The sequence below is a fragment of the Talpa occidentalis genome, unplaced genomic scaffold (genome assembly GCF_014898055.3).
Source record: "Talpa occidentalis isolate TD23 unplaced genomic scaffold, MPIMG_talOcc4v2.1 talOcc4.12, whole genome shotgun sequence".
NCBI classification, from domain to species: domain Eukaryota; kingdom Metazoa; phylum Chordata; class Mammalia; order Eulipotyphla; family Talpidae; genus Talpa; species Talpa occidentalis.
In genome coordinates, this window is record NW_023601212.1 from 90310014 (window position 1) to 90335950 (window position 25937).

Below are 25937 nucleotides of genomic sequence, written 5' to 3' on the forward strand. Positions count from 1 at the left end.
ACTATTAATTTTTTCTATTGTGTTATCTATATTTCTTGATTAAACAGAACAAATATGTGTATTTTATTATTTTAAAGAATCAGTTCTTAGATTTATTTTTTTAATCAATGTTACTGTTTTCCTCAATTCAGTTTCTGATTTTTTTCTTTCCAAATAACTTCTTCCTTATTTCCTTAATTTTGTTGTTGTTCTTCTAACTTTGGGGGCTGAATCCTTAGTCAATTCAGTTTTGTCATTTAATATCAAAGCCAGGTTGCTTTGGTTGCATCTGACTGGTTTTAGCAAGTATTGTAGGCAAGCTCATTCTCATCTATCGACACAGTCACAGTCTTGAAATTCTTCTTTTACCTGAGTCATTGAGAGGTGTGGTTTTAACTCCCAAGACAATCTTTCTTGTGATTTCTAAGACATAGTGACATAAACATGTTATTCAGTGGCATGGAGGAACTTGGAAGTAGAGGGAGCCGAAGCATCAGAATGTGAAGAGTCTGGTGTGGGCTCTTTTCATGATAAGCCTTAATGATATTGTTTAACTGTTTAAACCATATAGACATACCATGTTGATAAATAGTAAAGTCATAAAGGCAAGTGGCGTAAAATACAGGACAACCAGATGAAGGATGGTATTGGGGAAGGGACAGGTTTGAAGCCATGACCTAGGTCCAGGTCACTTTTGCTGATGCTTTGTTTGGTGGGATGTGGGGTAACTTAAAAGCACAGAAAAGGGGCCTCCCTGATGGCCCCTGATGGCACAAGGGGTTAAGCACAGCACTATGAAGCTGTCCGCAGCCTCTGCAGCACGAGTTCAATCCCCAGCCGGCCAGGGAGCAACCCCCATGGTGCAGCAGACCTCTCCTGTCGCGCCCGCTGCTCCCCTCAGCAGTGTACTTCGGTCAATCTGCCTATTCTTTTCCCCACTCTGTCTCTGGTGACTCCTCTCACCCCCTGCATCTTTGGCCTGTACCCCAGCTCTTGTATGCATAAATAAATACATCTTTAAAAAAAAAAGCACAGAAAAGGCTTAACCAACTTCCACCCCAGTAGAGGGAAGAAAAGGGAATAAATAAACTCCCCCAATCCAACAGCAGAGTCGGGAGTAGAGGGGGAAAGAAACCAGGAAAGTGAACAGAGAATGGCAGGGAAAAGTCCAGATATATTGGTAATCAGAGCACAGCTAAAATTTTTCAAGCTTGTGAGAGATAATTATTAGACTGGATAAAAATATAAAAGCCAGCCAACTTCTATTCACCCACCAGAGTCATATCTGAAATAATCTGATGGCTTAAGTATGAAGTGAGAGTGAGCATCTTGAATCATTAAGCATCCCATTTTAAAAAGAAAAATCTCCCACAGGAAAAGCAATTATCCAAAATTTTCAGGAAATAAACACAAATGGGCAATAACTACTTTTTAAGTTATCAAAAGTCTTCAAGTTAAAGAGATCATTTTCATGCATTAAATCAGCAAACATCAAATACACCATTAATTACCAGCATTGATCAGACTGGGGGGAACCCTGTTTGGCTCTGCAGAGTGCAAATGTCTCAGGGACACAGTCAGAAAGGTAGAGGAAAGCTGGCAATTTTCTTTCTTTCTTTTTTTTTTCTTCAAGCATACTTATTCTCAAACCCTGCAAATATTCCTCTGCGGGAGATTAGCCTGAGGCGAGGGTGCCGTGGGCAAAATGCATGCTGCTGGCATTTCTATGTTTAAATAACAAGATGTGGGGACAAGCCAAATGCCCACTAATAGATTTGATTAAGTAACTCATAGCATGTCTATACAACTAAATGTTATTTAAGCATTTCAAATTATTCTGTAGATACATTTATATTATCATGGAAAGATACCCAGCCATATTGTTAAATGACATTAGAAATGATGAAACGATGTGTAAGACACAATAATATGGTACCTTTATGTGAAATGGTACATAAAATATACCCGATTTATCTGAAGTGGTAAAAAGCAAAACTCTAGAAGTGGCTACAACCAGGGGTACAATGTTGGGTGACTTTTTCACTCATTACTTTCCTATTTTTTCCACAATATACAACTTTTTTTTTTTTAAAGATTTATTTATTTATGCATACAAGAGCTGGGATACAGGCCAGAGGTGCAGGGAATGAGAGGAGTCACCAGAGACAGAGTGGGGAACAGAACAAGCAGATCAACTGAAGCACCCTGCTGCATTAAACACACTGCAGTGGGCGAGTCAGGAGAAGTCTGCTGCGCCATGAGGGTAGCTCCCTGGCCGGCCGGGGATGGAACTCGTGCTGCAGAGGCTGCGGATTGCTTCATAGCGCGGTGCTTAACCCCTTGCGCACCAGGGAGGCCCCACAGTATACAACTTCTATTTTAATTTTTTTTTGAAGAATATACTCACATGGTTCAAAAAAAAGTAAAAGGTTTGCAGTGAGAAAAGCCTCCTTCCTCCCCATGTACCTAATCCCACTATAAGTTTCTTGCATTTCCTCCTTAATTTATTTATGTAGAAATGCGAAAGTTTGAATATATATTTTTTCTTTCCCCCTTTTGCACAAAAAAAACCTATGTTTTTACCTTATTTTCTAAACTGAACAATAAATCTTGAGATCGTTCCATATCACCACATTTTTTCTTTTTTGATCTGCTCTGCTGAATTCCACCGTGTGGATATATCTTTATTTGCTGACTCATATACTTATCGATGATAAGCACCAGAAAAAGTAAAGGTTTTTATATGTTGGGGACATAAACAACAGACTTTTTTTTTCTTTACTTTTTAATGAAGAACCATTGGTTTACATCCTTGTTAAGATTTTGAAGGTACAGGATCTCTCAGGTGTGGTCACCCTCCTTTTGGGGGGAGCACCATGGGGGGTGCTGCGCGCAGATATCTTGATACACAGTGTGATCACCATCATTTTTGAAATAGGTCACTACAAATAACCAAAGCTGCTGGCGGCAGAGTCCACGCAGATGAATGACCTGGGGAATGGAAAACTGAGTAATAAGGAGCCAGCTTTGCCTCGGGGACCCACACAGATTGGGGGCGCTGGGGAATGACCTCGGCAGCCATCCCCTCTGCTTCGCTGGGTCTCTGCGCTGACCTCGCCGGCCGCTCCTCCCCGTCAGGGTGTTCATTTATTTCTGGTCACCCCCGCCCGTGACGTCCCGCCCAGCCACAGGCTCCCGAGTTCCTGCTGTCACTTCCACGGGTTCAATTATCGCCCACAGACAGGCATCGCTCACGGCCCTGCCTCCTGCTCCAACAGCCACCCCGGCCATGTCTTAGTCACTGCGGGATGAGGAACCCATTCGAACCGCCACGAATCAACAATCATGGGGTTTGTGGGTGCAGGGGCGCTTTGCAGATACAGCGTGCAGGCAGGCAGCTTTGCGGGATCCTCTCTGGTGGTCACCGGGTCTGCTTGCAGGCGCCACAGGAGAAGCATAAGGTGGATGGCCAGGTTTTAGCTGTGACTGTGGGTTTACAGCGGGTGGGGTGCCAGGACCTGGGTATTTTTTCCCCAGTAGTGGGAAGAGGGCTTTGCGGGCACCTCCGGGCCACAGTGGGTGTCCTTCCCAGCCCAGGAGGGAGGGAGAGGCATTCTGGCTGGAAAGGGCGCCTTCAGGAATGCTTGTCCTTGCTGAGTTGGCTCTGGGTGGGGTGGGGTGGGGTGGGGTCAGCAGGGCGACACTTCTGGCCCCCTCCTCATAGCTGTCTGGTGCTCTGAAGGTCACACATGATGTTGGTAGACTGGGAATTGTTTTGTTGGGGGAATCCTGGGGTACCTCACCCGCTGTGGCTCTGACCCATTTTTCCCCATCCCACATCCACTCCTGCTCCTCCCAGGCCCTCTACCGGCCTCGTGTCCATAACCAGCCCCCTGATTTATGAGATGCATGCCTGCTGCTGCCCCCCCATAAGTCCTGACCTCAGACCTTCAGGCGGAAGCCAGACTGGACGTCCCTCTGGCTTGTTACAGAGGAAACTTCCCAACCTTCACTTCAGCCCCCAGTATCATTCAGGAATGTGGGTGCGGGTTGGGGGTGATTTAAAGGCCACCCACATCCTTGATTCTAACTCATATTATAGACGTTAGAGGCTTTTGAACTCCAAAGGTTCGGGAATTGAGCTCTCTGCGATAATTATGAGTAGAATCACATGCTATTGAAGCGTGTGGGGTCCCCTTCGGTAACCGACTTCTATAGTTATGATGTCTTAAAAAGAAAACCATTTTTAATTTTAAAGGCATCATACAGTGAAATAGAATTTTACTGGGGTTGAGCTCTATGAATTTCAGTACAGGTACAGATTCGTGTGACCGCTGCCCCAATAAGATGCTCGAAGAATTCCCTCTTCTGCCCATCCCAGCTTTCCTCATAGTCCCACCCTCCCTACCCTGCACCCTGGCAACCACTGATTTGTTCTCCAACATTTTAGTTTTGTCTGTTGGAGAGTGTCATATAAATGGAATCATACAATATGTAACCTTTCTTTCACTAGGCAAAATGCCTTTGAGATTCATCCAAGTTACCGTTTTTTAAGGAACAATAAATGACTTGTACAGAAATGTTGGGTGAGCCCTCAGGTAATATATTAGAGAGCAGATATTGGAACTCATCATACCTAGAGTCCACATAGAATTATATAAAACTGATCCAGGGGAAAAGATCTAAAATACGCATAGCTGGATCTTTTTCTCCAGTTCTTCATGTCTGCATTTGCTTTTCCCATGATGCCCCATCAATTTGCAATTTAAATTGGAATCACAGCTTTTTAAACCACCCAGATTTTGTAATGTCAGCCAGTCCCTCCCAAGCTGTTGATGGACCCTGACAACCAACTATGATAAAATCAGGCAGTGACATCAAAGCAAGAGGGATCTAGGTGGGTAGGTCAGCAGTTCCCAAAGTGTTAAGAAAAAATGTAGGAGGCACATAGATGTGACTTTAAATGTCAGCTAATCACGTCATTAGAAAATAATTAGTTTTCCATTTTCGCTCTATTCAAATCTTCTGATTACATCATGGAGAAAGTCTCAGGTGCTAAAAAGTTAACACGGCTACCAGTTCTGATCTCTCTCTTTCACAGAACGAAGAGGGTACCCCAAGCAGCACCTGGCACAGGAAATGGTATCAAGCTGGGGTTTAGTTGCATTGTTCAGTTTTCTGTGCATTTTTTTTTTATGATTGCTTTCTATTTTGGGCAAGTGATGGTTCTCATTTAAGATGGTGATGCAAAGTTTCATATTTGAGTAAATATGTTAAAGAAAAAATTATGAGCAGATTTTCATCCCATGGAAATAAAAATATTTGTAGAAGGTCCAAACATCCATCATGACGATGGCACTCCCATGACAGAAGGTTGTGTGAGATTTTCCATAGAACTTTGATGACCCTATGATTAAGGAGGCTTGTAGACAGATGGTGCCAAAGCAAAGACAATGGTGGGATAATCTCCCAGTTCTTCCACCAGTGGCTTCTGCATCCAGGCACTCAACACCGATCATGCAGCTCATCCCAACAGACCTCCCTTCACATCAGAGCTTTGCCGGGTGTTAAAGGGAATCATGTACTCTATGACACAAGCTGTTTTCCTGAGGGGTGGCTGCCTTCTTTGCTCCCTCCAGTCTCTTCTGTCCTACCTTTCCAATATTCTTCTCCCATTCTGTGGATGCCCACTACTGACAAAAGCCAAACAGAAATTCTCCCAGGCTGGTCTTTTTGGTCAGCCCCTGCCTATCCCACTGGCCTCTCTTTGTTAGAAAGACCCTGCTGTCCAGGTTGAAGTTCTGCCTACACCAAGCCACCGAGTCAGAAAGGTGTTCACCTTCTATACATGTAAAGTCGTCTCTAAAACATGAACCTCTGATCATCAGTTGACTGAAGCCAAAAGACGCATGAAGAAAGATGGAGAACTCCAAACATGGTGAGCTGGGCACAGAGGCCCAGATGCAGAGTGCTTCCATCCCAAGAAGAAGCAGTTTGGAACAAGATGGCCTCACACACTCAAAATGCTCGGAGGATTCGTGGGCACACACATGAATGACAATGAGGAGAGGGGGGGTTCCCTTCCTAGGGGCCAATTCTACAACCAGATGGGTTTCTCCAGCCATGGGCCATCCTGACTCCAGATGCTCCTGCCATTGGCCCAACTGATAAGTCCCCAGCTCTCCTTGCCTGACAATGGTTCCTGTTATGCCTCTTCTCTTCCAGGCATCATCAGTTCAGTGACAGCCAGACCTCCTCCAAGCACACCCCAGGGAGGGGGACCCATGACTGTAATAATAAAATATACACATACTTACAACATGAATCACTACTACTACAATCCCTACAACCACCAAGGAAGTAGGAACACTTGATATCTTCATTTACAGGGGAGAGAGCAAAGCTAACAAAGGTGACACCACTTAACCCCCAGCTAATGAGTGGGGGAGACAGGATGAGGAAGCCATCGTACCTGTTTCTAAGGTCTACCCTCTCGGAATCATGAAAGAACAGCTTAACATCCAGCCCACACATGTGTCCTATTCGGACTACAAGTAGTTTATAAAGGTTGTGACTCAGTGAGACACAATTATAAATTGAGGGCTCACATTTTTATGCCATATTTCAACCTTTTTCTAGGGGAAAAAAAAACTAGATCTCATGATAGAGGGAGGGTAAAAAATATATATTGGGGTTGACAAGTGTTTGTTCCCTCTAAATGGAATGAGTAGCATCTACGTGGAACAAGTCCCCACCTCTCTCTAGTGCCCCACGGCCGGCCATGTAGACGCCTACAGACATCCTTCCCTGTAGGGTTGAGTGTGTTATGGGGTCAATGCTCCAGACAGCTTCTTTGTGGGATCGAAGCTCTCTCTAGCAAAATGATCAAGGCAGCTCCCTCGCCAGGCACACTGATGGGGCTGAAGAGTGATGATGGTCACTGTGCCCAGCTCACGTTACACGTTCAGAGCTACCCATCCTTCCGCACGCTGCCCTTGGCATCTTCCACCTGGGCGGGTGGAGCTGTCCAGAGTTTCCTGTTGTAGACGTGACCTTGCTTGCACAGTCGTCATTTGAATGATGTCCAAATTTGAGCACCTATAAAAATGGCTTTGACAAAAGTACCTCCCTGAGTCATTTACACCCATTTCCTCCTCTTCATCCTTGGCAGGAAAGGACAATTGAATTAAGTCACATTCCTTCCTCCTGGCAAAATGACTGACAGACAGAGATTTGGCCAAATGGCCCAAGAATTTCTTATTTAATGAAGATGTTGGCACTAGAGAAAATACAAGAAAGGGGGCTTAAAGTCAGGATTTGGCCACCGTGGAGCTTTGCAGTGACTTAACTCATTTTTCACAGAATTAATAATTCAGATCCCACACTGTTTCAGCCAGAAGTGGTCATAAACTGCAAAGAGTTTAACCAACCACTTCTGAAAATGGGGATTGATCCTGGGAAATGCTACCTCTACTTTAAGCCATCTCACTTGAGCGAAATGAAGGCTGTTAGATGATTTCATATCTTCATTAAAACCATCAAAGCAGAAACGCACTGCAAAGAGGCTGCCAGCAGAGAACATCTCCCCATGCTCCAGCAGCTTTGGGGAAGTAGGGGAGACTCAGATCTCAATTATCTTGCAGGAAGGTGTGACAGTGTTCAATTCTGCTGGAAGGAAACCACACACAAGACCCCTAAATCTAGCGATGCCATCAAGGCAACTACCTTGCCACGCATGCTGATGAGGCTGGAACAGGATGAGAAACTGGGTAACACGCACACTTAGTCACCTGAGCCTTTTCTGGGTCCAAGCAAAATTTATTCAACCTTCAAAGGATCTCAAGAGGCTACCTAAGCACAGCATTTTTTAAAAGGGCCTCAAAGATCCCTGGAAAGAGAGGGTAAAGCATCCCCCACCTACCAGCTGCTGTAGACCATGACTTTCCACTCTTTGGCTAGTTCAAGGACATTTACAGCTCGACACTTGGCCAGTCAAGCCAGCAGTTGAATTGGGAAATATGTTAGGTTCAAATCCCAGCCTGTTACCTTAGGGCCTGAAAGACAGCAAGGCCTTAGTGGATGTCATCACCGCCAGCGACACCGGCACCACTGTCATCATCTCCATCATCTTCCTTGACTCCTCACTCTCACACCTTGCCCCCATGCAACTATCACTTCAGAATGTATCCAGCCTCTGCCCGCCTCTCACCCCCTCCACCATGACCATTGCAAAGCCTTCTGACTAGTCCCCTGTTTCCATCCTCACTCCCCTGCATAGCAGCTCAAGTGTAAGTCAGATCACATGGCTTCTTAGCGCCAAACCGTCTATCATTGCCCCATTTACTCAGAGTACAAGTCAAGGTTCTCACACTGTCCTCGAAAGCCCCATCACTGGTCTCCCTGCTCATGCCACACCATACTGGCCCCCAGATGTTCCTCAATCATGTCAGTTACCCTGCTGTCCACAGAGCCTTCTTGGCTTTTGCTTTCCCTCTGCCTAGAATGTTCTTCACCCAGATCACAGCATACTTTGCCCATTACCTCTTCCAGGTCTTTGCTCCAACACCACCTTCTCAGTGAATCCTCCAACCACTCTAGAACTCTCTATCCTACCCACCTGAGAACTCTCCATGCTCCCTTCCCTATGTTTTCTCCCCAGTGCTTATGACCATCTGACACAGATACTATTTACTTCTTCATTTGTTGACTGTCTCCTTCCCACTCCAAGGAAGTAAGCACTGTAGGAATTTAGGGATGTCTTCCTGTTTGTTCACTGCTCTCTCCCCAGTGACTGTAGCATTGCCTGGCACAGAGTAGATGGTCAGTAAATAATCTGTTGCAGTGCCGACCTCCTCACCAGCACCCTACCCTGTCTCTCTCCCTGTCTCCAGAGACCCCTGAGTGAAGAGACTGATACAGAGGTGGGTCAGTGTGTGGCCTTGGGACAGACTCATCAACTCCTAGTCATCCCTCAAACCTAGGCCTAGTCACTCAATAACTCTCTGCTAAGCACCAACTGTGGGTCAGGCACAGTTCTGAGCTCCACAGATAAGTCATGAACAAGATAGACACGTTGCTTGCTCTCAGGGCATTTTAATCTCCTGGGGGAGACAGTAAGGAAAGAACAAAAATGAACAAGATAAGTTCAGATTGCAATAAGGAGAAGGAAGTTATTAAACAAGATGGTGTGCGTGAGAGGGGCTGATGAGGACGGTGAGCCAGTTAGCCTGGGATGCTAAGGACAGCAGTGTGGAGGAGCTGACATTTGAGCTGGAATGCGCATGATGAGAAGCAGCCAGAGGCAGGGGCTCTGGAGAAAGAGCAAAACTGATTGCCCACCAATGCCACCAGTGAAGAAAGTGGTGGTAACCTTACAAGTTTGCTCTCATTCCTTTCAATGCCTGCTCTCCTCTTTATTCTGGAAACTCCTTCTGAAGGCGAGGTAAGCGAGCTTGTAAATACTGCAGGTCAAACTATTCTTCTTAATGCTCGTATTTGTTCTGAGTTTCCCTTTGACTTGTCTCATCCAATCATGAACACATCAAAGGAACTCAAAGAGCTAGAAGCATCACTGGATTTAACGGAGCCGGATTTCCTGCCAGCTCTAGCATTTTCTCATGACATCCTGTGGAGCCCATGTGGGTGATGTCAGGGCTACACTCCACCTACAAAAGGCAAACTGCATAGTGAGAAACGTGTCATCCACTTCGCGCTCATATCTGATTACTTTAAGGAGGAGCATCTCACACCGATATTAGTATTTCTTTAATTGCTGCGACTAGCACCCCTTAATACCCATTTGTAAACAAAGAGCAGGCTGCAGACTTGGAACATTCTAGCCACCTTAGGTAGCAAAAATTTAATAGCTTTTTTTTTGTTTTCAATCTATTGCTTTTTTATGATTGCTTTGTAATTATCGCAAATGATGCTGGTTTACCATTTAGAGTAGTTTTCAAAGACAGTTGTTTTTTCAAAAAATATGTACTTGGATTATGTTTGCATAATATGAGCTAGGTTTCCAAAGGCCCCGCACAGCTCCAGGAGGAAACACCAACAAACAGGTCCCTGCAGTTGCTTCTGGGAGGAGGGGCTGCAGGGGGAAGGCAGGGGGAGAAGGAGGAGAATGATTTTCATTGACTCTCCTTCGTCACTTATGAAGTTTACTTGATGTGACTACATCATCTGCTCTAAAATATCAGTATAGACACCGAAGGAAAAAAAAATGCCTTTTTATGAAAAGGCTTTTTATTAAAAATACATAATGTTAAATGTGCCGGCTTCAACAAAATTATTAAGAATAGTAGCAATTGTGCCACGTTTTGGCCGCCTGGCCCACCTCCCACAGCGCCCTAGCCATCTTGATGACACTACGTGATGAGTCTGTATCACGTAGATCAAGCCCAGAAAATGCTACCTTCAGAAAACATGCAAGCAACGCAACCCTGCTATCCTGGATGGCTGTGGGAAACCCTTGGGTCTCCACCCGGAGCAGACACCCCTAGTTTTCTGACTGGGGGAGCACTGGTCCGAGCTGGTGGCTGGAGACACTGAGAGAAGCCATTCACCATCGGTGCCTCTCCTTCCGGAGCGTGGGAAGATGTGGCCGAGACTTGTGCCCAGGAAACCCAGCCCATCCCTCTGGCCCATGTGCCTTGGAAGATCAGGGGCTGTAACAATAACCCTGTGCCCTCGCCCACCGCCATATCCTGCTGAGGAAGCCCCGTGGAAGCAGCATTGGGCTGACAGCCCACTGTGTCGCTTGACAGGCAGCAATTACCTCTGAAATGCTAGGTTACTTCCATGGCGGGTGGCTTTTACCCACCTTATCAAGCTGCCCGTGGACTACAAAGCACTTCAGCCCCTCAGTGCAGCCCATTAGGAGAATACAGTGGCAGCAGAGCCAGCGTACAGCAGCCTGGCACTGAGCCTGGCAAATGGTAGGCGTTTGACAAATAAATGGATTAACCCGCCCCGTGGTGAGCTCTGGAGGAGAGAGCGATTCCCACAGGTTTAGGTCGGCTGTGACCTTTCAGACCCCTCCAGCCTGACTCACAGCCTGGGTGCTTATCTACCCACTCCCCACTGCAGCTGAGCCCTGGAACGCAGAGACTGCCTCCCCTCCGAGCCCTCCAGTGGACCCCGATTTACAGGGAGCTGTGTGTTCCCACTGCCTCCCCACCCACTCTGTCACTCAGTCATTCTGGAGTGATTCATGGAGGTCTCCCCAAAGGGAAGGAAGTTATTCTGCAAATCTGCGTGCTGGCTGCAGCATAGCACCTGTTGGGCATTGACTCTACCCACAGCCTGCTGGGGACTCATGGGGTGTGCCTCCAAATATCTGTGCACTATAGCAGTCCCTGAGGAACACACCCACCATGGCTTCTGTCCCCTCCCGGGTGGAGATCAGCCTGCAGTTTCCTTTATTCTAGGACGGATGCTTTCAGGGAGCTGATGTGGAGAGCAGTAAGGAATCTCAAATGGGCACAGCACCTTGACCCAGCAGAAGAGAGTCCTGCTGGCTGGAGAGATAAGCAGGTTCTTGGAGGCTCCCCGCCGAGCCAGGGATCAGCCCCCTTGTCACTGGCTTTTTGGAAGGTCCACTGCCCTCCCGGGCAGAGCACAGCAGAGGGGATTTTCAGCTAATATGGAAACAGTGTCTTTCATTGAGTCTAAGACCCCAATAAACACCAACACATTCTAACTTCAGAGATGTTAAAAGGTGGGAAAACCGCACTGCTTGGAATATGTGAGAGATTGTTGCATTTTTCATCCAAAATAGCCTCAATGATGTGGGTCTGGCTGGAAAGCACTGGGGCTGTGTGGTCTTCACCGCACCCCTAGACATCCACATGCCAAAGGCTTGAGAAGCAGCCTGCTCTTCGTGGCGGGCTCATCCACTGTCCCTCTAAGCTCCAGCGGGGAGCGAAGCCAGATCTTCAAAAAGCCTCCTGAGCGAGGACAGTGGTGCGTGCCTCTTCTGAATGTTCCTCAGCACCTGGCAAGACCTGTGCATGTGCTGGAATGACTGCATCCCCGCTGCTGTGGGGGACGGGGAACTACAAGACAGACGCGGATTTATGGGCTCAATGGTTTCACTGAATCAGCGCAAGTGACCTCCCCCTGGACCGAGGCTGGAAAAGTCCTTACAAAGTCCCATGTCTGCAGACACCGTAACTGTGTGTGTACTTGCCCACGTGTGGGTGTGCACACCAGGCATCGGTGCACGTGCCATGTGGTGACTGAAAGGTCCATGCAGCAGGCCACAATGCAAAAGCCTACCCGGAAGCCCACCTGGGGGGCAGGAATGTGAATACCTGCCTGGAGGACTCAGACAATGAGCCTCCCCCCTCCCCCTAGGAGTCTCTTCTCAGACAAAGAACCTCTACCTGCCCTACAAACTTTTCCCGCCCTACGAGCCCAACTACCCATCTGACCTCTCCTCACCCTATAAAACCCTGCTTCCCCCTAACAACGTGCGCGACTCCACTGACCCCCCGCCTTGGGTCTGTGAGGTCCGCCCGGGGCGCAATAAAGTTTCCCTCCCTTTGAGAAATGTAGCCTGGCTCTCCTCTCCTTTACCGCGCCGAACCTTTCATCTTGGTGCCATACCCTCTCCCTGCTGATCCTCTTCTCCCTCCCCGCAGGGAAGTGGATGGGATTAAAGGAGAGGAGAAGTTAGAGTCCATGTTCCTTTCTCTGTCTGATCTCTCCCAACTTGAAAAGCGTCTTGGCTCTTTCACAAACGATCCCACTACCTACACCTAAATTTCATTATCGTATCCAAGCCTATGACCATGCATGTAATTACATGTTATCTTCTCTTCCACCCTGACCTCTGACGTGTCCCCTAGCTGGTCTCCAACCGGCAGCGCCTAAACCTATAAACTTTCATAAGTTCTGAAAGATTACCCTGTCTTCCTCAAAAAACTCTCCTGACTTCCAAAGGCTGAAGACAGTCCTCAAACCCCTATCCGGGATCTGCTGAACATGGCCTTTACTGTATTTAACAACCGGGAGGAACGGGACAGGGCAGAGAGGGAACCCTGCAGTCGCCAGAAGGCTGAGCTTCAAGCTCAGGCCCCAGTAGCTGCCTTGAGACCTCCAGGCCCTGCTCCTCCAACGACTGCAGCGCCTGCTGCCCGACAGAGGACGACAATGGGCCCCATGGGCCCCAACCAACCGACCGCCGCCGAAGCCTGCTTCAAATGTGGCCAAGAAGGCCACTGGCCCAGACAACGCCCCAACCCCCGCCCTCCGCCAGGACCGTGCCTCATCTGCAATGTCCAGGGTCACTGGAAAAGTGACTGTCCCTCCACGCCTGGCTGTGGTGGGCCAGTCCTTCCAGCCCCTGCAACTCTTGCCACCGGCGGTCTTGGGTTTGGCGGCTGAGGACTGAAGAGGCCCAGACTTATCAACTCCGATAACCTTTGAGGAGCCCAGGGTAACGGTCAAGGTAGCAGGTAAGTCCATCTCCTTTCTGGTTGACACGGGGTCTACCTTCTCTGTCCTCCCCTCCTAATCCGGTCAAGTTTATCCTTCTCAGGCCTCGGTTACGGGTGTTGACGGCCTTTCTTCTCGGCTCAGGACCACTGGTCCGCTCTTTCCTAGTCATGCCTTCTTGCCCCACACCACTCCTGGGTCGCGACCTCCTGACCAAACTCAGGGCTACTCTCTCATGGTTCCAACACCCTAGCGCTGCTCTCACCCTCCCACGACTCCAAACATCTCCCCATCCTTCTCAGGACTACCCACTGTCTCCCTCCACTGTCAACCCCGTGTTCTGGAATATCTTTATCCTGATTGTTGCCACCCATCGTACCCCAGTCCTCATTCGCCTTAAGGATCCCTCTTCTTTTCCCTCTCACCCCCAGTTTCCAATTTCCCTCACTCACCGTCAGGGTCTCAAACCCATTAGCCAACGACTCCTGGGAAAGGGACTCCTTACTCCTATCCACTCGCCCTGTAATACTCCCATTCTCCCCATTAAAAAGCCTGATGGTTCTTAGCGCCTAGTTCAAGACCTTCGCCTCATTAACGAAGTGGTGGTGCCTATCCATCCCGGAGTGCCAAACCCCTACACCCTTCTGTCTCACATACCGTCTTCTACTACACACTTCTCTGTGCTTGACCTCAAAAATGCCTTTTTTACCATCCCTCTAAATCCTCAATGTTACTTCCTATTCGCTTTTACTTGAAAAAATCTGGACACACACCTCCCAGCAACTGGCCTGGACAGTCTTGCCTCAGGGTTCCCGGGACAGCCCTCATGTGCTTGGTCAGGCATGAGCTAGTGATCTCCCGTCATGTCATACTCCACTCCTCACTCTCCTCCAGTGTGTTGCTGACTCCTCCTCTGCCGTCCTGCTCTTTCGCTGTCTCAGCAACACACTGCACAACTCCTCACCTTCCTGTGCTCCAAAGGCTACCGTGTCTCCCCATTCAAAGCACAACTTTCAGTTCCCACAGTCGTCTATCTGGGTCTTCCCCTAACTCCTTCCTCCAAACAGCTGACGGTGGACCACAAACAGGCCATCCGGGACCTTCTCTCCCCTAAATCGGCAAAACAAATCCTTTCCTTCCTAGGTTAGGTTGGACTTTTCCGTCACTGGATCCCTAATTTTGCTTTCCCAGCCACGCCACTGCAAAATGCAGCAAAAGCCTCCCTGAAGGGCCTCTCCAATCCCCCGGAGAGTCCGCAGGGTCACACATATCCTTCTTCAGGCACCTGTCCTTACCCTTCCTGATCCAGAAAAGCCTTTGCTCCTGTTCACAGCCGAACGTCGGGGCACTGCGGCAGGCGGCCTTTCCCAGCCTCTCGGACCAGCCCTGCATCCTATCCCTTATCTCTCCAAGCAGATGGATCCCACCGTTAGGAGCTGGCAACCCTGCCTTAGAGCCCTGACGGCAACAGCTCTACTCACCCGAAAATCCCTCAAATTTACTCTAAGTACATTCCCCGCACCACCTTCAGGCCCTCCTGTCTCGCCGCTCGCTCTCCACTCTTACTCCTTCCTGCTTACAAAATTTCCATGTATTTTTTATCGAAAACCCTCTAGTGAGTCTCACTCAGTCTAATTCTCTCAACCCAGCCACTCTCCTGCCTGTCTCTGGTCCCCTTTCTGCCGCCCATTTCTGTCCTGAAATCCTGGAAGATGCGCAAACTCTCCTTTGTCAGATGCCTCCTGTGCTTGTAGACTGGCAGCTCTTGTGAAGATGCGCGCGGTCAGCGGAGGGTGGCCTAGGCCACTGTTACCATTGATCAGGTAATCGACACAGGAAAACTGCCCGGAAGAACCACCTCCCAAAAGACAAAACTCATAGCACTTAACCAGGGACCTTACCCTCAGCAAACATAAGAAAGTCAACATCTATATAAATTCAAAATATGCCTGCCTTATTGTTCACAGTCATGCTGCGATTTGGCAGGAAAGGGGATTCCTTTCCACCAAGGGGCCTCCATCATGAACACTAAACTTATCCTTAAGATTTTAATAGCCTTGCAGCTTCCAACTGAAGTCGCCATTCTCCACTGAAAGGACACCAACTGACAATTCTTACGTTACCACAGGGAATAACAAGGCGGATGCAAGGACTTTTGCTCTCACAACTGACTCTGCTGCAGACCCTTCCCCTATTCTCTATCAGTCCCCTCCATCACTCTAACTTAGGAGCCTAATGAATGCCAATTCCTGAGTCTGCTCTTCTTCCACCCCTCCTTGAGTGCAAAAGTCTAACAAATATGTTCCCGTCGTCAAACCTGTGCTCACGTGTCACCTCAAAGGGGAGTTCGCCTACCCTCTTTTGCAGCTCACCAACTGCGTGGACACCTACCCGGACAGGATTGACCTCTCCCTATTCAGGCAACTGCTCCGAGAACACACAGACCGGTACTTACCCAGTCCTGCCTCGGATCTCGACCTCCTCAACCAACCTTCCCTACCACTGCATCCAGGAGACCAAGTCCTGCTCAAATCGCTTCAGCCAAAGCCACTGCAGCCTCGGTGGACCGGCCCACACACGGTCATTCTCACCACGCCTACAGCAGTAAAACTTCTGGGACACCCCTCCTGGCACCATCTATCACGGGTCAAACGTGCCCCTGAAGACAAACAGTATGTATGTTATAACCTGGGTCCTACTAGGATGTGCATTTCTTGTCAAAAATCTCCCCTAGCTCAGTGTCCTGTGTATGGAAATTCAAAGTTAGGGAGACCTTTGTCTCAGGATCCACTGAGACCACCCACTAGGTGGGTACTGCGGAGTGCCCACAGGCCAGATGCACAGCACTTATCACTCTCACCCTAACACTGGCTGGCATTCCTATCCAGTGGCAACACTGTCCATCTCAAAGGAATATGTCCCGACACAAAATGCCACAAAAAGTCCAAGTCTCCCAGGACATCCTCCATTCAGAACAAATCCTATAAAATTAGCTAACATCAGAAAAGACCGAGACGCCCTCAACCTGAATTCATATAATCCAAAACGCTATAACCTTCCTAAAAGACTTTTTTGAGACTAACACCTCCTCTTGTTTCCTCTGTGCTTCCCTTCGGAGGCCTCTACTGGTGGCAGTTCCAATTAATCTCAATACCACTACCACCAGACTCCCCAACTTGCTTGCCAGACTCCCCAACTCTCAGTCCCCCTATGGGACTCCAATCACAGCTACCCCTGCTATCAAACTGATGCCCTTGTCAGCTTTCATTCCTGTGCTTCTAACATTTCGGTTACTTCTGTACTCCGAACAACAGCAAAGGGAAACTTTTTCTGGTGCAATGAGACTCTCTCTCAGTGTAGTAATTCTGCTACTCCAGGCCCACGTATCCAAGTCCTCGTGGCCCCACAGTTAACTCTGTACAGACGGTCTGAGCTAGGTTGGTTATTCTCACCACATCAAACTAAGCGGGCAGCCTTTCTTCCAATCATGGTTGGAATCAGCCTGGCATCATCGATAGCAGCTGCAAGTATGGCAGGTGGGGCCCTGGAACACAGCCTGATTTCTGCCCAGGAATTTTACGAAAGGATACCTCCTTAGAAAAAACCTATGTGTCTTTAGCATCATTACAAAGACAGCTCACCGCCCTGGCACAGGTCACTCTCCAAAACCGGGGGGCTCTGGACTTGTTAACAGCTAATAAAGGGGGTACCTGCCTGTTCCTCAGGGAAGAATGTTATTACTAGTAAAACCGGGGACTCCAACTTTCCGCTGACAAGTTTTCAAAATCCTATAGTGTCATGGCTCCTCCCACTCTTGGGGCCAATACTAATGATAACCTTATTTTTTTCTTTTCGCTCCTTGCCTCCTAAAATTCATATAGGCTCGCATTCGGGAAATGTCTCCTACCACCTTTAACCAACTCCTTCTCCACCCATATTCTCGCGTCCCTACAGAAGACCCTCATAACCAGGCCTGAGCCACCCCCTTGGTCTTTGCCCCCTTTCAGCAGGAAGTAGCCAAAGAAAGAACCTTCGCCCCTTTTCCTATCAACAAAAGGCTGGTATGAAAGGTCCATGCAGCAGGCCACAATGCAAAAGCCTACCCGGAAGCCCACCTGGGGGGCAGGAATGTGAATACCTGCCTGAAGGACTCAGACAATGAGCCTCCCCCCTCCCCCTAGGAGTCTCTTCTCAGACAAAGAACCTCTACCTGCCCTACAAACTTTTCCCGCCCTACGAGCCCAACTACCCATCTGACCTCTCCTCACCCTATAAAACCCTGCTTCCCCCTAACAACGTGCGTGACTCCACTGACCCCCGCCTTGGGTCTGTGAGGTCCGCCCGGGGCGCAATAAACTTTCCCTCCCTTTGAGAAATGTAGCCTGGCTCTCCTCTCCTTTACCGCGCCGAACCTTTCAGTGACCAGCTTCATAAAGGGGAAAGTCTTCTTGCGTCAACTCCTTCATACAGAAGTGCCCTGCCTCCTGCCTCCTGCCTCCTGCCTCTGTTTTTCTTTCTTCCTAAAGCTTGCCTTTCTAGAGTTCTCCGTTGCTATTTGAATTTGATTTCTTGATTGAAATGAGCTGGACAGACCTTCTTCTGTGCTTTTTGTTCTTTTTCATACTTAGACTATTGCCTCCAGGGTGAATGCTGTGTCTTCTATGCCTTGCACCATCCCCAGAACACCACTGAGGCTGAACAGATAAATAACCAGAGTTCTGAAGTCTACAATGTACAGAACAGGCTCATTGATCAAAATTTTGCACCAGAGCACAGAGTCAATTATCACGTATTAACTTGCTCTTATTGGCATTTCACTACATTTAGAGAAGATTCACTTCCTCTTCATACTCCCCCCACCACAACTTTGCCACCCCTGAAATAACGCAATTGAGGACACTTTACCCAAGACTCAGCTTCCCCTGAGACTCTAAAAATTACTGGACGATGCACAGCTTCTATCTCTTTATAAAAGACAGAGCCCCTGAATATTCTGTCTCACACCTGACTCTTGGTAAGGGATCGCCCCCTCAAATATAATCTTAGATTGGGAGAAGCATTTTCACACACACACTGCCTTACGGAATTTTCACAAGATTGTAAAGCAGATCAGACGTCATTCCCATTTTAAAGGTGAGAAAACTGACACCCAGAAATGTGAATTGATGTCTTGTCAACACCATAGCCAGGAAGGGGGAAGGGAAGGAAAAGAAAATTCTAGAAGAGTTGAAAGCAGAAGCTAAGGCCAGGCCGTCTCCTAGTTTATCATGGAACCAGCAATGAACAGACTCCTCAGCCCCATCTGGTAACAGCAGCAGGGACAGAAACCAGTAGTTCATCCTAACAGTACCCAGAAGTGACCGTGGCAATGTTGTGACATTACTGCCTGACCTTTTTATCGATACACCACAGAAATTTCCAGGGCACCTTCATAGAAAGTGTTTCATTGGTTCTTCAAAATGGCCTTCCTGGTGTTACTGCCGGAACATTCTCTCAGGCAGGGCACACCCAGGTACCGCATGGAGGTGACCAGCTCGGTCCCGGGTCCCTCCCTGCCCTCCTGCCCGCCCTGCGGGCCCAGCTTGGGGAGGCGAGCAGGTGGGGGAAGCAGGCCAGATGCACAGGTGAAGTAAGCCCAGTGACAGCACCTCTGAAAAATATCAAGGGGAGGACCCCGCTGCAGAGGGCTGGGCTCTTCTCAGGGGGCTGAAAACAGGCTGGTTCCCAAGAGGGTGTTCCGGCTGGGGTGCGGGAACTTCAAACTCTGCTTCCTGGACCCTGACCAGTCATGTCTTTCTGGCTCTAGCACGTTGCCTCCTGCTTTCTCTCCCTTTACCCACAGAAGGATGTCTCTCCTCTGGTTGCAGGTGAAGCTCCTGCCTTCTCCATTGTCTATCTGGATTAGGGCCTCTGGGCCCAGGGAGCTATGCCTGGGGGCTCTGCCATGGGCAGATCGTAATGAGATGCCCTGCCTGCCTCTCTGCACGCCATCCTTGGAAAACACAATCTCCCACAGTGGACAGAGGGGCTACTCAGTGGACGCTCACTTCGCAGTGGACAGCTGTGTGGCACAGTGGTTAGAGCACTTAGCTGGAAATGCGCATGTGTGTACATGCACACTCGCACGCACACCCCTGGGCACGTCTTTGTGGGATAGTGCATGCAGTGGATGCTGCTCCCGAATTTCATCAGCGTGCTTTGTGGTCCCATTCCAGATGCTCTCACTTTTGGGGAGGTGTAGTGTTCACCCCGCAGGCCGTGGGGCAGGTCACCTGCTCTCCGGGTCCTTGCGATTCAGAAATGAAGTGAGAACCCGGGTGGCAGAGGATCCCAGAAATCCTCATCATTTCTGCAATTAATGCCTACTCCTTGAGCAGTGATGAAGGATGAAACACATACAGAGAAATGTTCTGGAAATTATGGACACTGCATCCAAATGGGGCAGGATTACCTCATGCTGAAATGGTAGTCCACACTGCAAGCCCTGGACTCTGGGGATGTGGATTTGCAACTGAAAGAAGTACAAACTGCCCTTCCTTGAGCCGGGGCTCCCCAGACTTCTTGGGGAAGGGATGGGGACAGGCCATTAGTGCCAGACCTTGAGCTAATATATTTTAGAAATAGGAAGGGGGAACGGGAAGGGAACGCAAACCCTGGAAAAGGGTGGGGGGAGTAGAGAAAGAAGCAGAGCTGTCAGTGTACTTGATGTTAAATAAAACCTACCAAGACTCAGCTGAGAATTTTAGCAGAATCCAAATGTGCTATAAAAAAAAAAAAAAAAAAAAGGCACGGCTCCCATCTCTAAGGTTCACAGCTAAGCTGGCTTAGAATCACACATGCCAAGGTTAAAAATAAAAAGCAGCCATCCCTGAATGACACGGGCTCTGGGAAGGAGGCCTGGGGTAGGCCGGCTGGCAGTGGAGCGAGCAAAGGGGTGCGCAGGGTCTGGGGTCAGGGTCTGCATGTTTAGTGGAGGTTACAATATCTGAGAGCCAGATGCTCCAAATTTTGCCATTTTGCACTTAAAAGGTACTTCACGTTGGCCAAGGAATTCATAATGATCTTCAGATTTTCCATCGAGGAAACCTGTGGTGCATTAGAGTGGGGGCCAGGGGGCCCCGCCAAGGCTCTGCTATTGGAGGCACTTGCCTTTCTCAAGCTGGGGTCTGGCTGCCGCCGTGCTCCTGCACCCAGATGGGATGTCTGTGGTCACAGCTTGGAAAGCATCAGCTCTGCCACTCTGTGCCGCCTATTCCATTAAGCTGGCGTGATGGTGCTGGGCCACCCACCAGCCAGCTAACCCCAGCTGGCCGCCACTAGAAATGGACTGAATATCTGTCTCCAGGGGGCCAGGCATGCCCGCCCCTAGCCCCCACCACCAGGGCCCAGGCCATGGTGACAGGTCAGCCCTGTTGCCCCCCTTCTTATAAATCCAGAGACCCCTGTGGGATCCTCTAATAAAGTTGTCCTTTGTCCAATATGCTTATGACTTTCTCCTTCCTAAAGAGTTAACTTCTATTAAAACATTTTTTTTAATTAGCCTCAACTATGGCGTCAGTTACCATGTTCCCCTCCCCAGTTCCATTACTATGCAGACATTTCTAGAAAGTCTTCTAGGGGTCTGGACAATGGTGAGAATTCTGTGAACTATGTGTTGTGGAGACCCCATACATGACACCACCCCACATGTGAGCCAGAGCTACATGTCAGCGCCACACAGGGCTGGGAGGTGATGGCCATTGACAGAGGAAGCTGCCACCTTCCAGAAGCTTCAGGCCATCCAGAGACAGCTCCAGCCTGGGAGATGCCCACCCCCACCTGCGCACTGGGTGGTAGAGTCTACATGTGTGGCAGCTCCTGGCCCTGGGATCCTGACCACTCTTCACTGGAGGTGAGGTGCCTACCAGGACCCCAGATTCCACATGCTGGCTGCTGGCTTTGCCACGTCGCCCCTTGCAGTGTCCCCAAGCCGTGTCTTTTGGACACTTTGAAAGCACTTTAGAAAGGCCTTGGAGATTGCACAGAGCAGAGACTGTTGAAGCTCAGAGAGTTTGAAGAATGTGTTAGCACTACCGTGCCCAGCCTAGACTCAAACACAGGGTGTATTTCCCCTAGTCTAAGACCACTAACTCCAGGCCAGAGCCAGGGGGTCTCAGGCCTGATACAGCAGCGATTAGCTGGAGCCTGGACTGGGACTCAGAAGGGACCTTTCTCACCCAGACACCTCAGGGCCAGCTTTCTTAACTAGACCTGGGCTCTGGGGCCTCCAAGCACAGAGACCTGCCTCAAGGGGACCCCATTCCGACTTTCCTCTCTCAGGGTCTTTCAAAAGCCAGGAAGACCTGCGGGGGGAGGGGGGGAGGGGTTCGGGGGAGGGCTGCTGAGGGCTTGGGGAGGGAGGCTACTAGGGCAGTGTTCAGGTAGCATGTGCCCCCATCTCCCCTGGCCCTGGGTAATCAGCTCTACCCCAAAAGCGAGGCACGCAGCCAGCCCTGAGGGGGTGGGGGGTGGCTCGCCAGAAATTTGGCTACAGATCTCCCTTCCACGCCAGCGTCTCCAGAGACAACTGCCCTTTGCGCTTGAGGAGCCCGCGTGCCCGTCTACATAATCACTGGGAAGTTCGGGGTAGATTCTTCGGCCAGAGTCCCCCCACGTGCCGGCCTGAACCCACACAAGGGCAAGAGAAAACGCGAGAAAGGCTCTAAGGACGGAGCCGGCAGGAGACCAGGCGCGGGGAGAGAGACTCCCCCTCTTACCTGTACCAGTCCAGCCCGCGGCCGTAGTTCCTGTCGAAGAAGTGGGGCTCGGTGCCCAAGGCCCGCACGTCCGGGTGCACACGGATAAACTCCAGCACGGCCCGGGTGCCCCCCTTCTTCACGCCCACAATGAGGGCTTGGGGCAGCCGCTTGGTGCCCAGCTTGGGCGAGCCGGAGTGGTTGGCCGCCGGGAGGCGAGGGGCGGGCGCGGCGCCCGCGGGCGCGCTGGGCGCGCTGGGCTCGCTGGGCGTCGGCCCCGGGGGATCACAGGGGCGGGACTTCTGGAGAAGTTTCTGGCCGCCCGCGTCGGAGCCTCGGAGGCAGCCGGGCGCGCCGAGGAGGCGGCTCTGGCCGAGGTCGTCGCAACAGCACAGGAGGCTGTAACACAGGTAAGTGCAGGAGAGCGAGAGCGTGAAGGCGAAGAGCAGCCTGCGCGCCCTCCGCGGCTGAGGTGGCCCCGCGCGGCCCAGGACCCTATAGGCCATGGCTCCATGGGCCCGCACCGGGGGTCATGGTTTCCGAGGGGGCGCCAGCGGCGGAGCTGCTGTGGCCCTGGGCCGCCTAGAGAGCTCGCGCGGCGCAGCCGGGGCCACTTGGGTAGCGCAGAGGGGGCGCCGTCCTCTCCAGGCGCTGCGGGCCGGGGCGCGCACCATGCCCGGGGATCCCGGGCGCGGCGGCTCCTGGGGGAACAGGCGGCTGAGCGTCCAGCATCTCCTGCTCCTAGGCGGTGGGGCTCCGGGCAGCCGGGCGCCTCCGGGCGCTGCTGGGCTCTTCCGTGCGCCGGGCTCGGAGCGCACCCCGCGCCCGCAGCCCCATTCCCGATGGTCGGAGCGCGGCGCACCGAACGCGCGGCGGCAGCGCGGCGGTGCCGGCTGGCGGGCGGGTCGGACGGTGGCGCTGGCGCGGGCCGGGTTTCGGCTCCTGGAGAAATGCCGAGCGGAGCGCGCTGCCGGCTCTATTTAAGGAGTCGCCTGACGTCAGCCGCGCGGGTCCCCCGAGCCCGCGCCCCACCCGGGGACCTGGCCCGCCCCCTGCACCCCCACTCTAACTCCCCCCTGGACACACAGCCCCAGGCCCTCCCCACGCAGGCCGCTCCCTAAAGCGCCCTGACCAGCTTGAGGCGATGGAGAGAGGATGCTGAGGCATTCACTCCGCCAGGGAGCGAGGCGCCCCCACCACGCTGGGCTCTCGACACCCAGGGGTGGGGACCCGGGTCCAGATTGCGCCAGCATCCAGACCCACAGACCGGGGAGCAGGCACGCTACGCTGATACACGGCCCCGCCACACTCACACACGCGCGCGCTTGCACTGGTACACGCGTACCCTGACCGGACACACCCCTACACCCCTCATGGGGTGGGGGAGGGAGAAATCTCCAGCAGGGGCTTGGGAACACCCACAGAGACCCTGCCCTCGCTCTCCCACCCCCGTCGCACTAAACACACACACACAACCTTAAATCGGACACCGTGCGTGCTGGGAGCGCACACACCAGCGGCACCGGGACGCACACTCGAGCCGGGATGGGTGGAGGAGCTGAGCGTGAAATTCCGTGACTATTCATGGAGCTCTTTAGCCCCCCGCGCGCTGACTCACACCCAGGCGATTTGCTCTGTCTCACACCCATGAAGCACACACCCCCACCCCACTGACACTCCGCCGCCCACGGCGCCTGGAGGGAGAGCGCGCCTCAGAGGCGCCGGCACCCTCCCGCGCCCGCGGGTCCCTCTCTTAGCGGCCGCCCTCTAGTGGCGGACTGGCCCCCGGGGCGCTGTCCAGGGTCCCACGGCGTCTTTGCGGGCCAGGATGCTGTGGCGTGCGAGGTGGACTTATCCAGGAGCAATTCCACTTCGAGTGCGCCCTGCACCATAGTCACGGGACAATTCTCAGGAGCCACGCTCAGAGCAGGCTCGAGTACCGCTCTGAGTGGCCGCACGGGTGGACCAGAATGGTGCATTGCAACAGGTCTAAATGACCTCAGCCAAGAACACAGCCAAGTTGCCACTATGCAACCATGCCATGTCACCTTTCCCGGGTGTTCATCAATTAACACCCTGGAGAAAGTCTGAGTGACTGCTCTCACGCTGTCCCTCCCTCCCAAAACAAAGCAAAACAAACAAAAACACTCACAAGTGAGCATCCTTCTTCAGGATCCTTCCTCAAGGAATTAACCTGGTCTGATTCCATGGGCTTTAGCCTAAGCCAGGGAATATTTTGTTCCCAAATCAGGTTCATCCCTAAAACCTTAGGTCGAGCCCTCTACTGCAATAATAATTGCTGTTTTTGTTTTAAGCGGTAGGAATGTGCTAACTCCTTTAATATTCACCACAACCAATGAGATTGTTACCAAATCCCCAGTCACTTCGAATCCTTAACAGTGGCTAACATTTATTGAGTGTTTGTTTTGTGCCAGTAATGTGCTAATCATTTGACATGCACTATCCTGTGTATCTTTGGAGACAGGTGCTATTATAATTCCTAATTTATGGACAGTGAGATGAAGGCTTAATGAACACATACTTAGTAATTGACAGCACTGGGATTAAAACAAGCAACCTAACGCCAGGATTCGAGCTCTTAATTACAGTGCTTTGCAGTTGCCTAACCTTGTTTGGCCATGCCTCACGTAATTCCATCCTGACTGTGACCTAATTTGTCTGTCCCATTTCTAAAATCTGACACCTGGAACTCAATGAGGAATTCCAAGTGTAAAGTGAAAATTCAACAGGACTCTCACCTCCCTTCGGTAAACTCTGTTTCTAGCAACGCCACCTGTGACTCCGTTCTCTTTTCCTTATAGCTACAGCACACTGCTGACATCTCAAGCTTGCAGCAAAGTAGCCTCTCTGAGTGTTTCTTACAAGGGCTGCTGATTAAGACACATCTACCCCACACTGTGCTTGTACAGTGGGCTTTGTGGGACCCAACATGTAGATCCTTGTACATTTGACCTGATTAGATTTTATCTTGTCCCATCAGCTTACTGCTGCAAGTTTTTAAAATGAACCATTGTTCTTGAATCTTCAACCATAGTGTAGTTTTCATTTATTCACAAAGAAGGAAGTAGAAAGGTTGAGCCCCAGTAGCCCTGGATTCCAGGTGTGATCTTATGAAAGAAAATGGGTTGATCTCTCTGAAACTCAGTTTTCTCTGCTCTAAAATGGGGAGCTATGATGACCTTCAAAACCCCTCTTGGTTTTCTGGTATGCAATTTGATGATCCATTATTCAAGGCATGAGCCTCTATTGGCATTTTGTCATCTCTCTGTTTGATTACAATTTCATTAACTCCTCACTCAAATTGTTAATAAAAATGTCAAAACAAATGTGTTGAAAGGAGTTCTAATATGTATTTTGAACAGTTTTTCACATTATGAGCCTGCTGTTTCTGTACTTCATTGTTAAAATTACAAGGTTAAATGTGGATTAATCCACTCTGACAGGCACTTTTTCTAAGGGAAAAAAAGCATGGATAGAGTTAGTTCTTTTAAGTCTCTGCTTGGCGCAATTTTAAAATTATTTTTATCTCTGAATTCATAATTTCATTGCTGAAGTTCCTGAGTATTCAGATATATGAGGGCCAGGAAGATTTGCTTCAAGTTTCTAACCTGAGTAATAACTGTGATGGGTAGAATATTTCAGGGAGTGAGGCAGTAGGCACTTCCCACCCTCATTTCTTTAGAATAGGTCCCCCCCATTTCTTTAGAGTAGGACCATGATTCTACTTTAAGGGGATCAGGTAATATTATGTTGGATTATGTG

General features: G+C 50.2%; 1 protein-coding gene and 1 long non-coding RNA gene across 2 annotated transcripts in view; one reads left to right on the plus strand and one right to left on the minus strand.

The window, feature by feature from the left end:
• HS3ST2 (heparan sulfate-glucosamine 3-sulfotransferase 2) overlaps nt 1–23068 on the minus strand; it is a 92377-nt gene extending 69309 nt beyond the window's left edge. The window contains exon 1 of the mRNA XM_037507427.2: nt 22176–23068. Coding sequence (XP_037363324.1) covers nt 22176–22660 — 485 coding nt within the window. The 5' untranslated portion in view covers nt 22661–23068. The remainder of the gene's footprint in view (nt 1–22175) is intronic.
• LOC119241835 (uncharacterized) overlaps nt 22513–25937 on the plus strand; it is a 28619-nt gene continuing 25194 nt past the window's right edge. The window contains exon 1 of the long non-coding RNA XR_005124378.1: nt 22513–22564. This is a non-coding gene — a long non-coding RNA (uncharacterized LOC119241835). The remainder of the gene's footprint in view (nt 22565–25937) is intronic.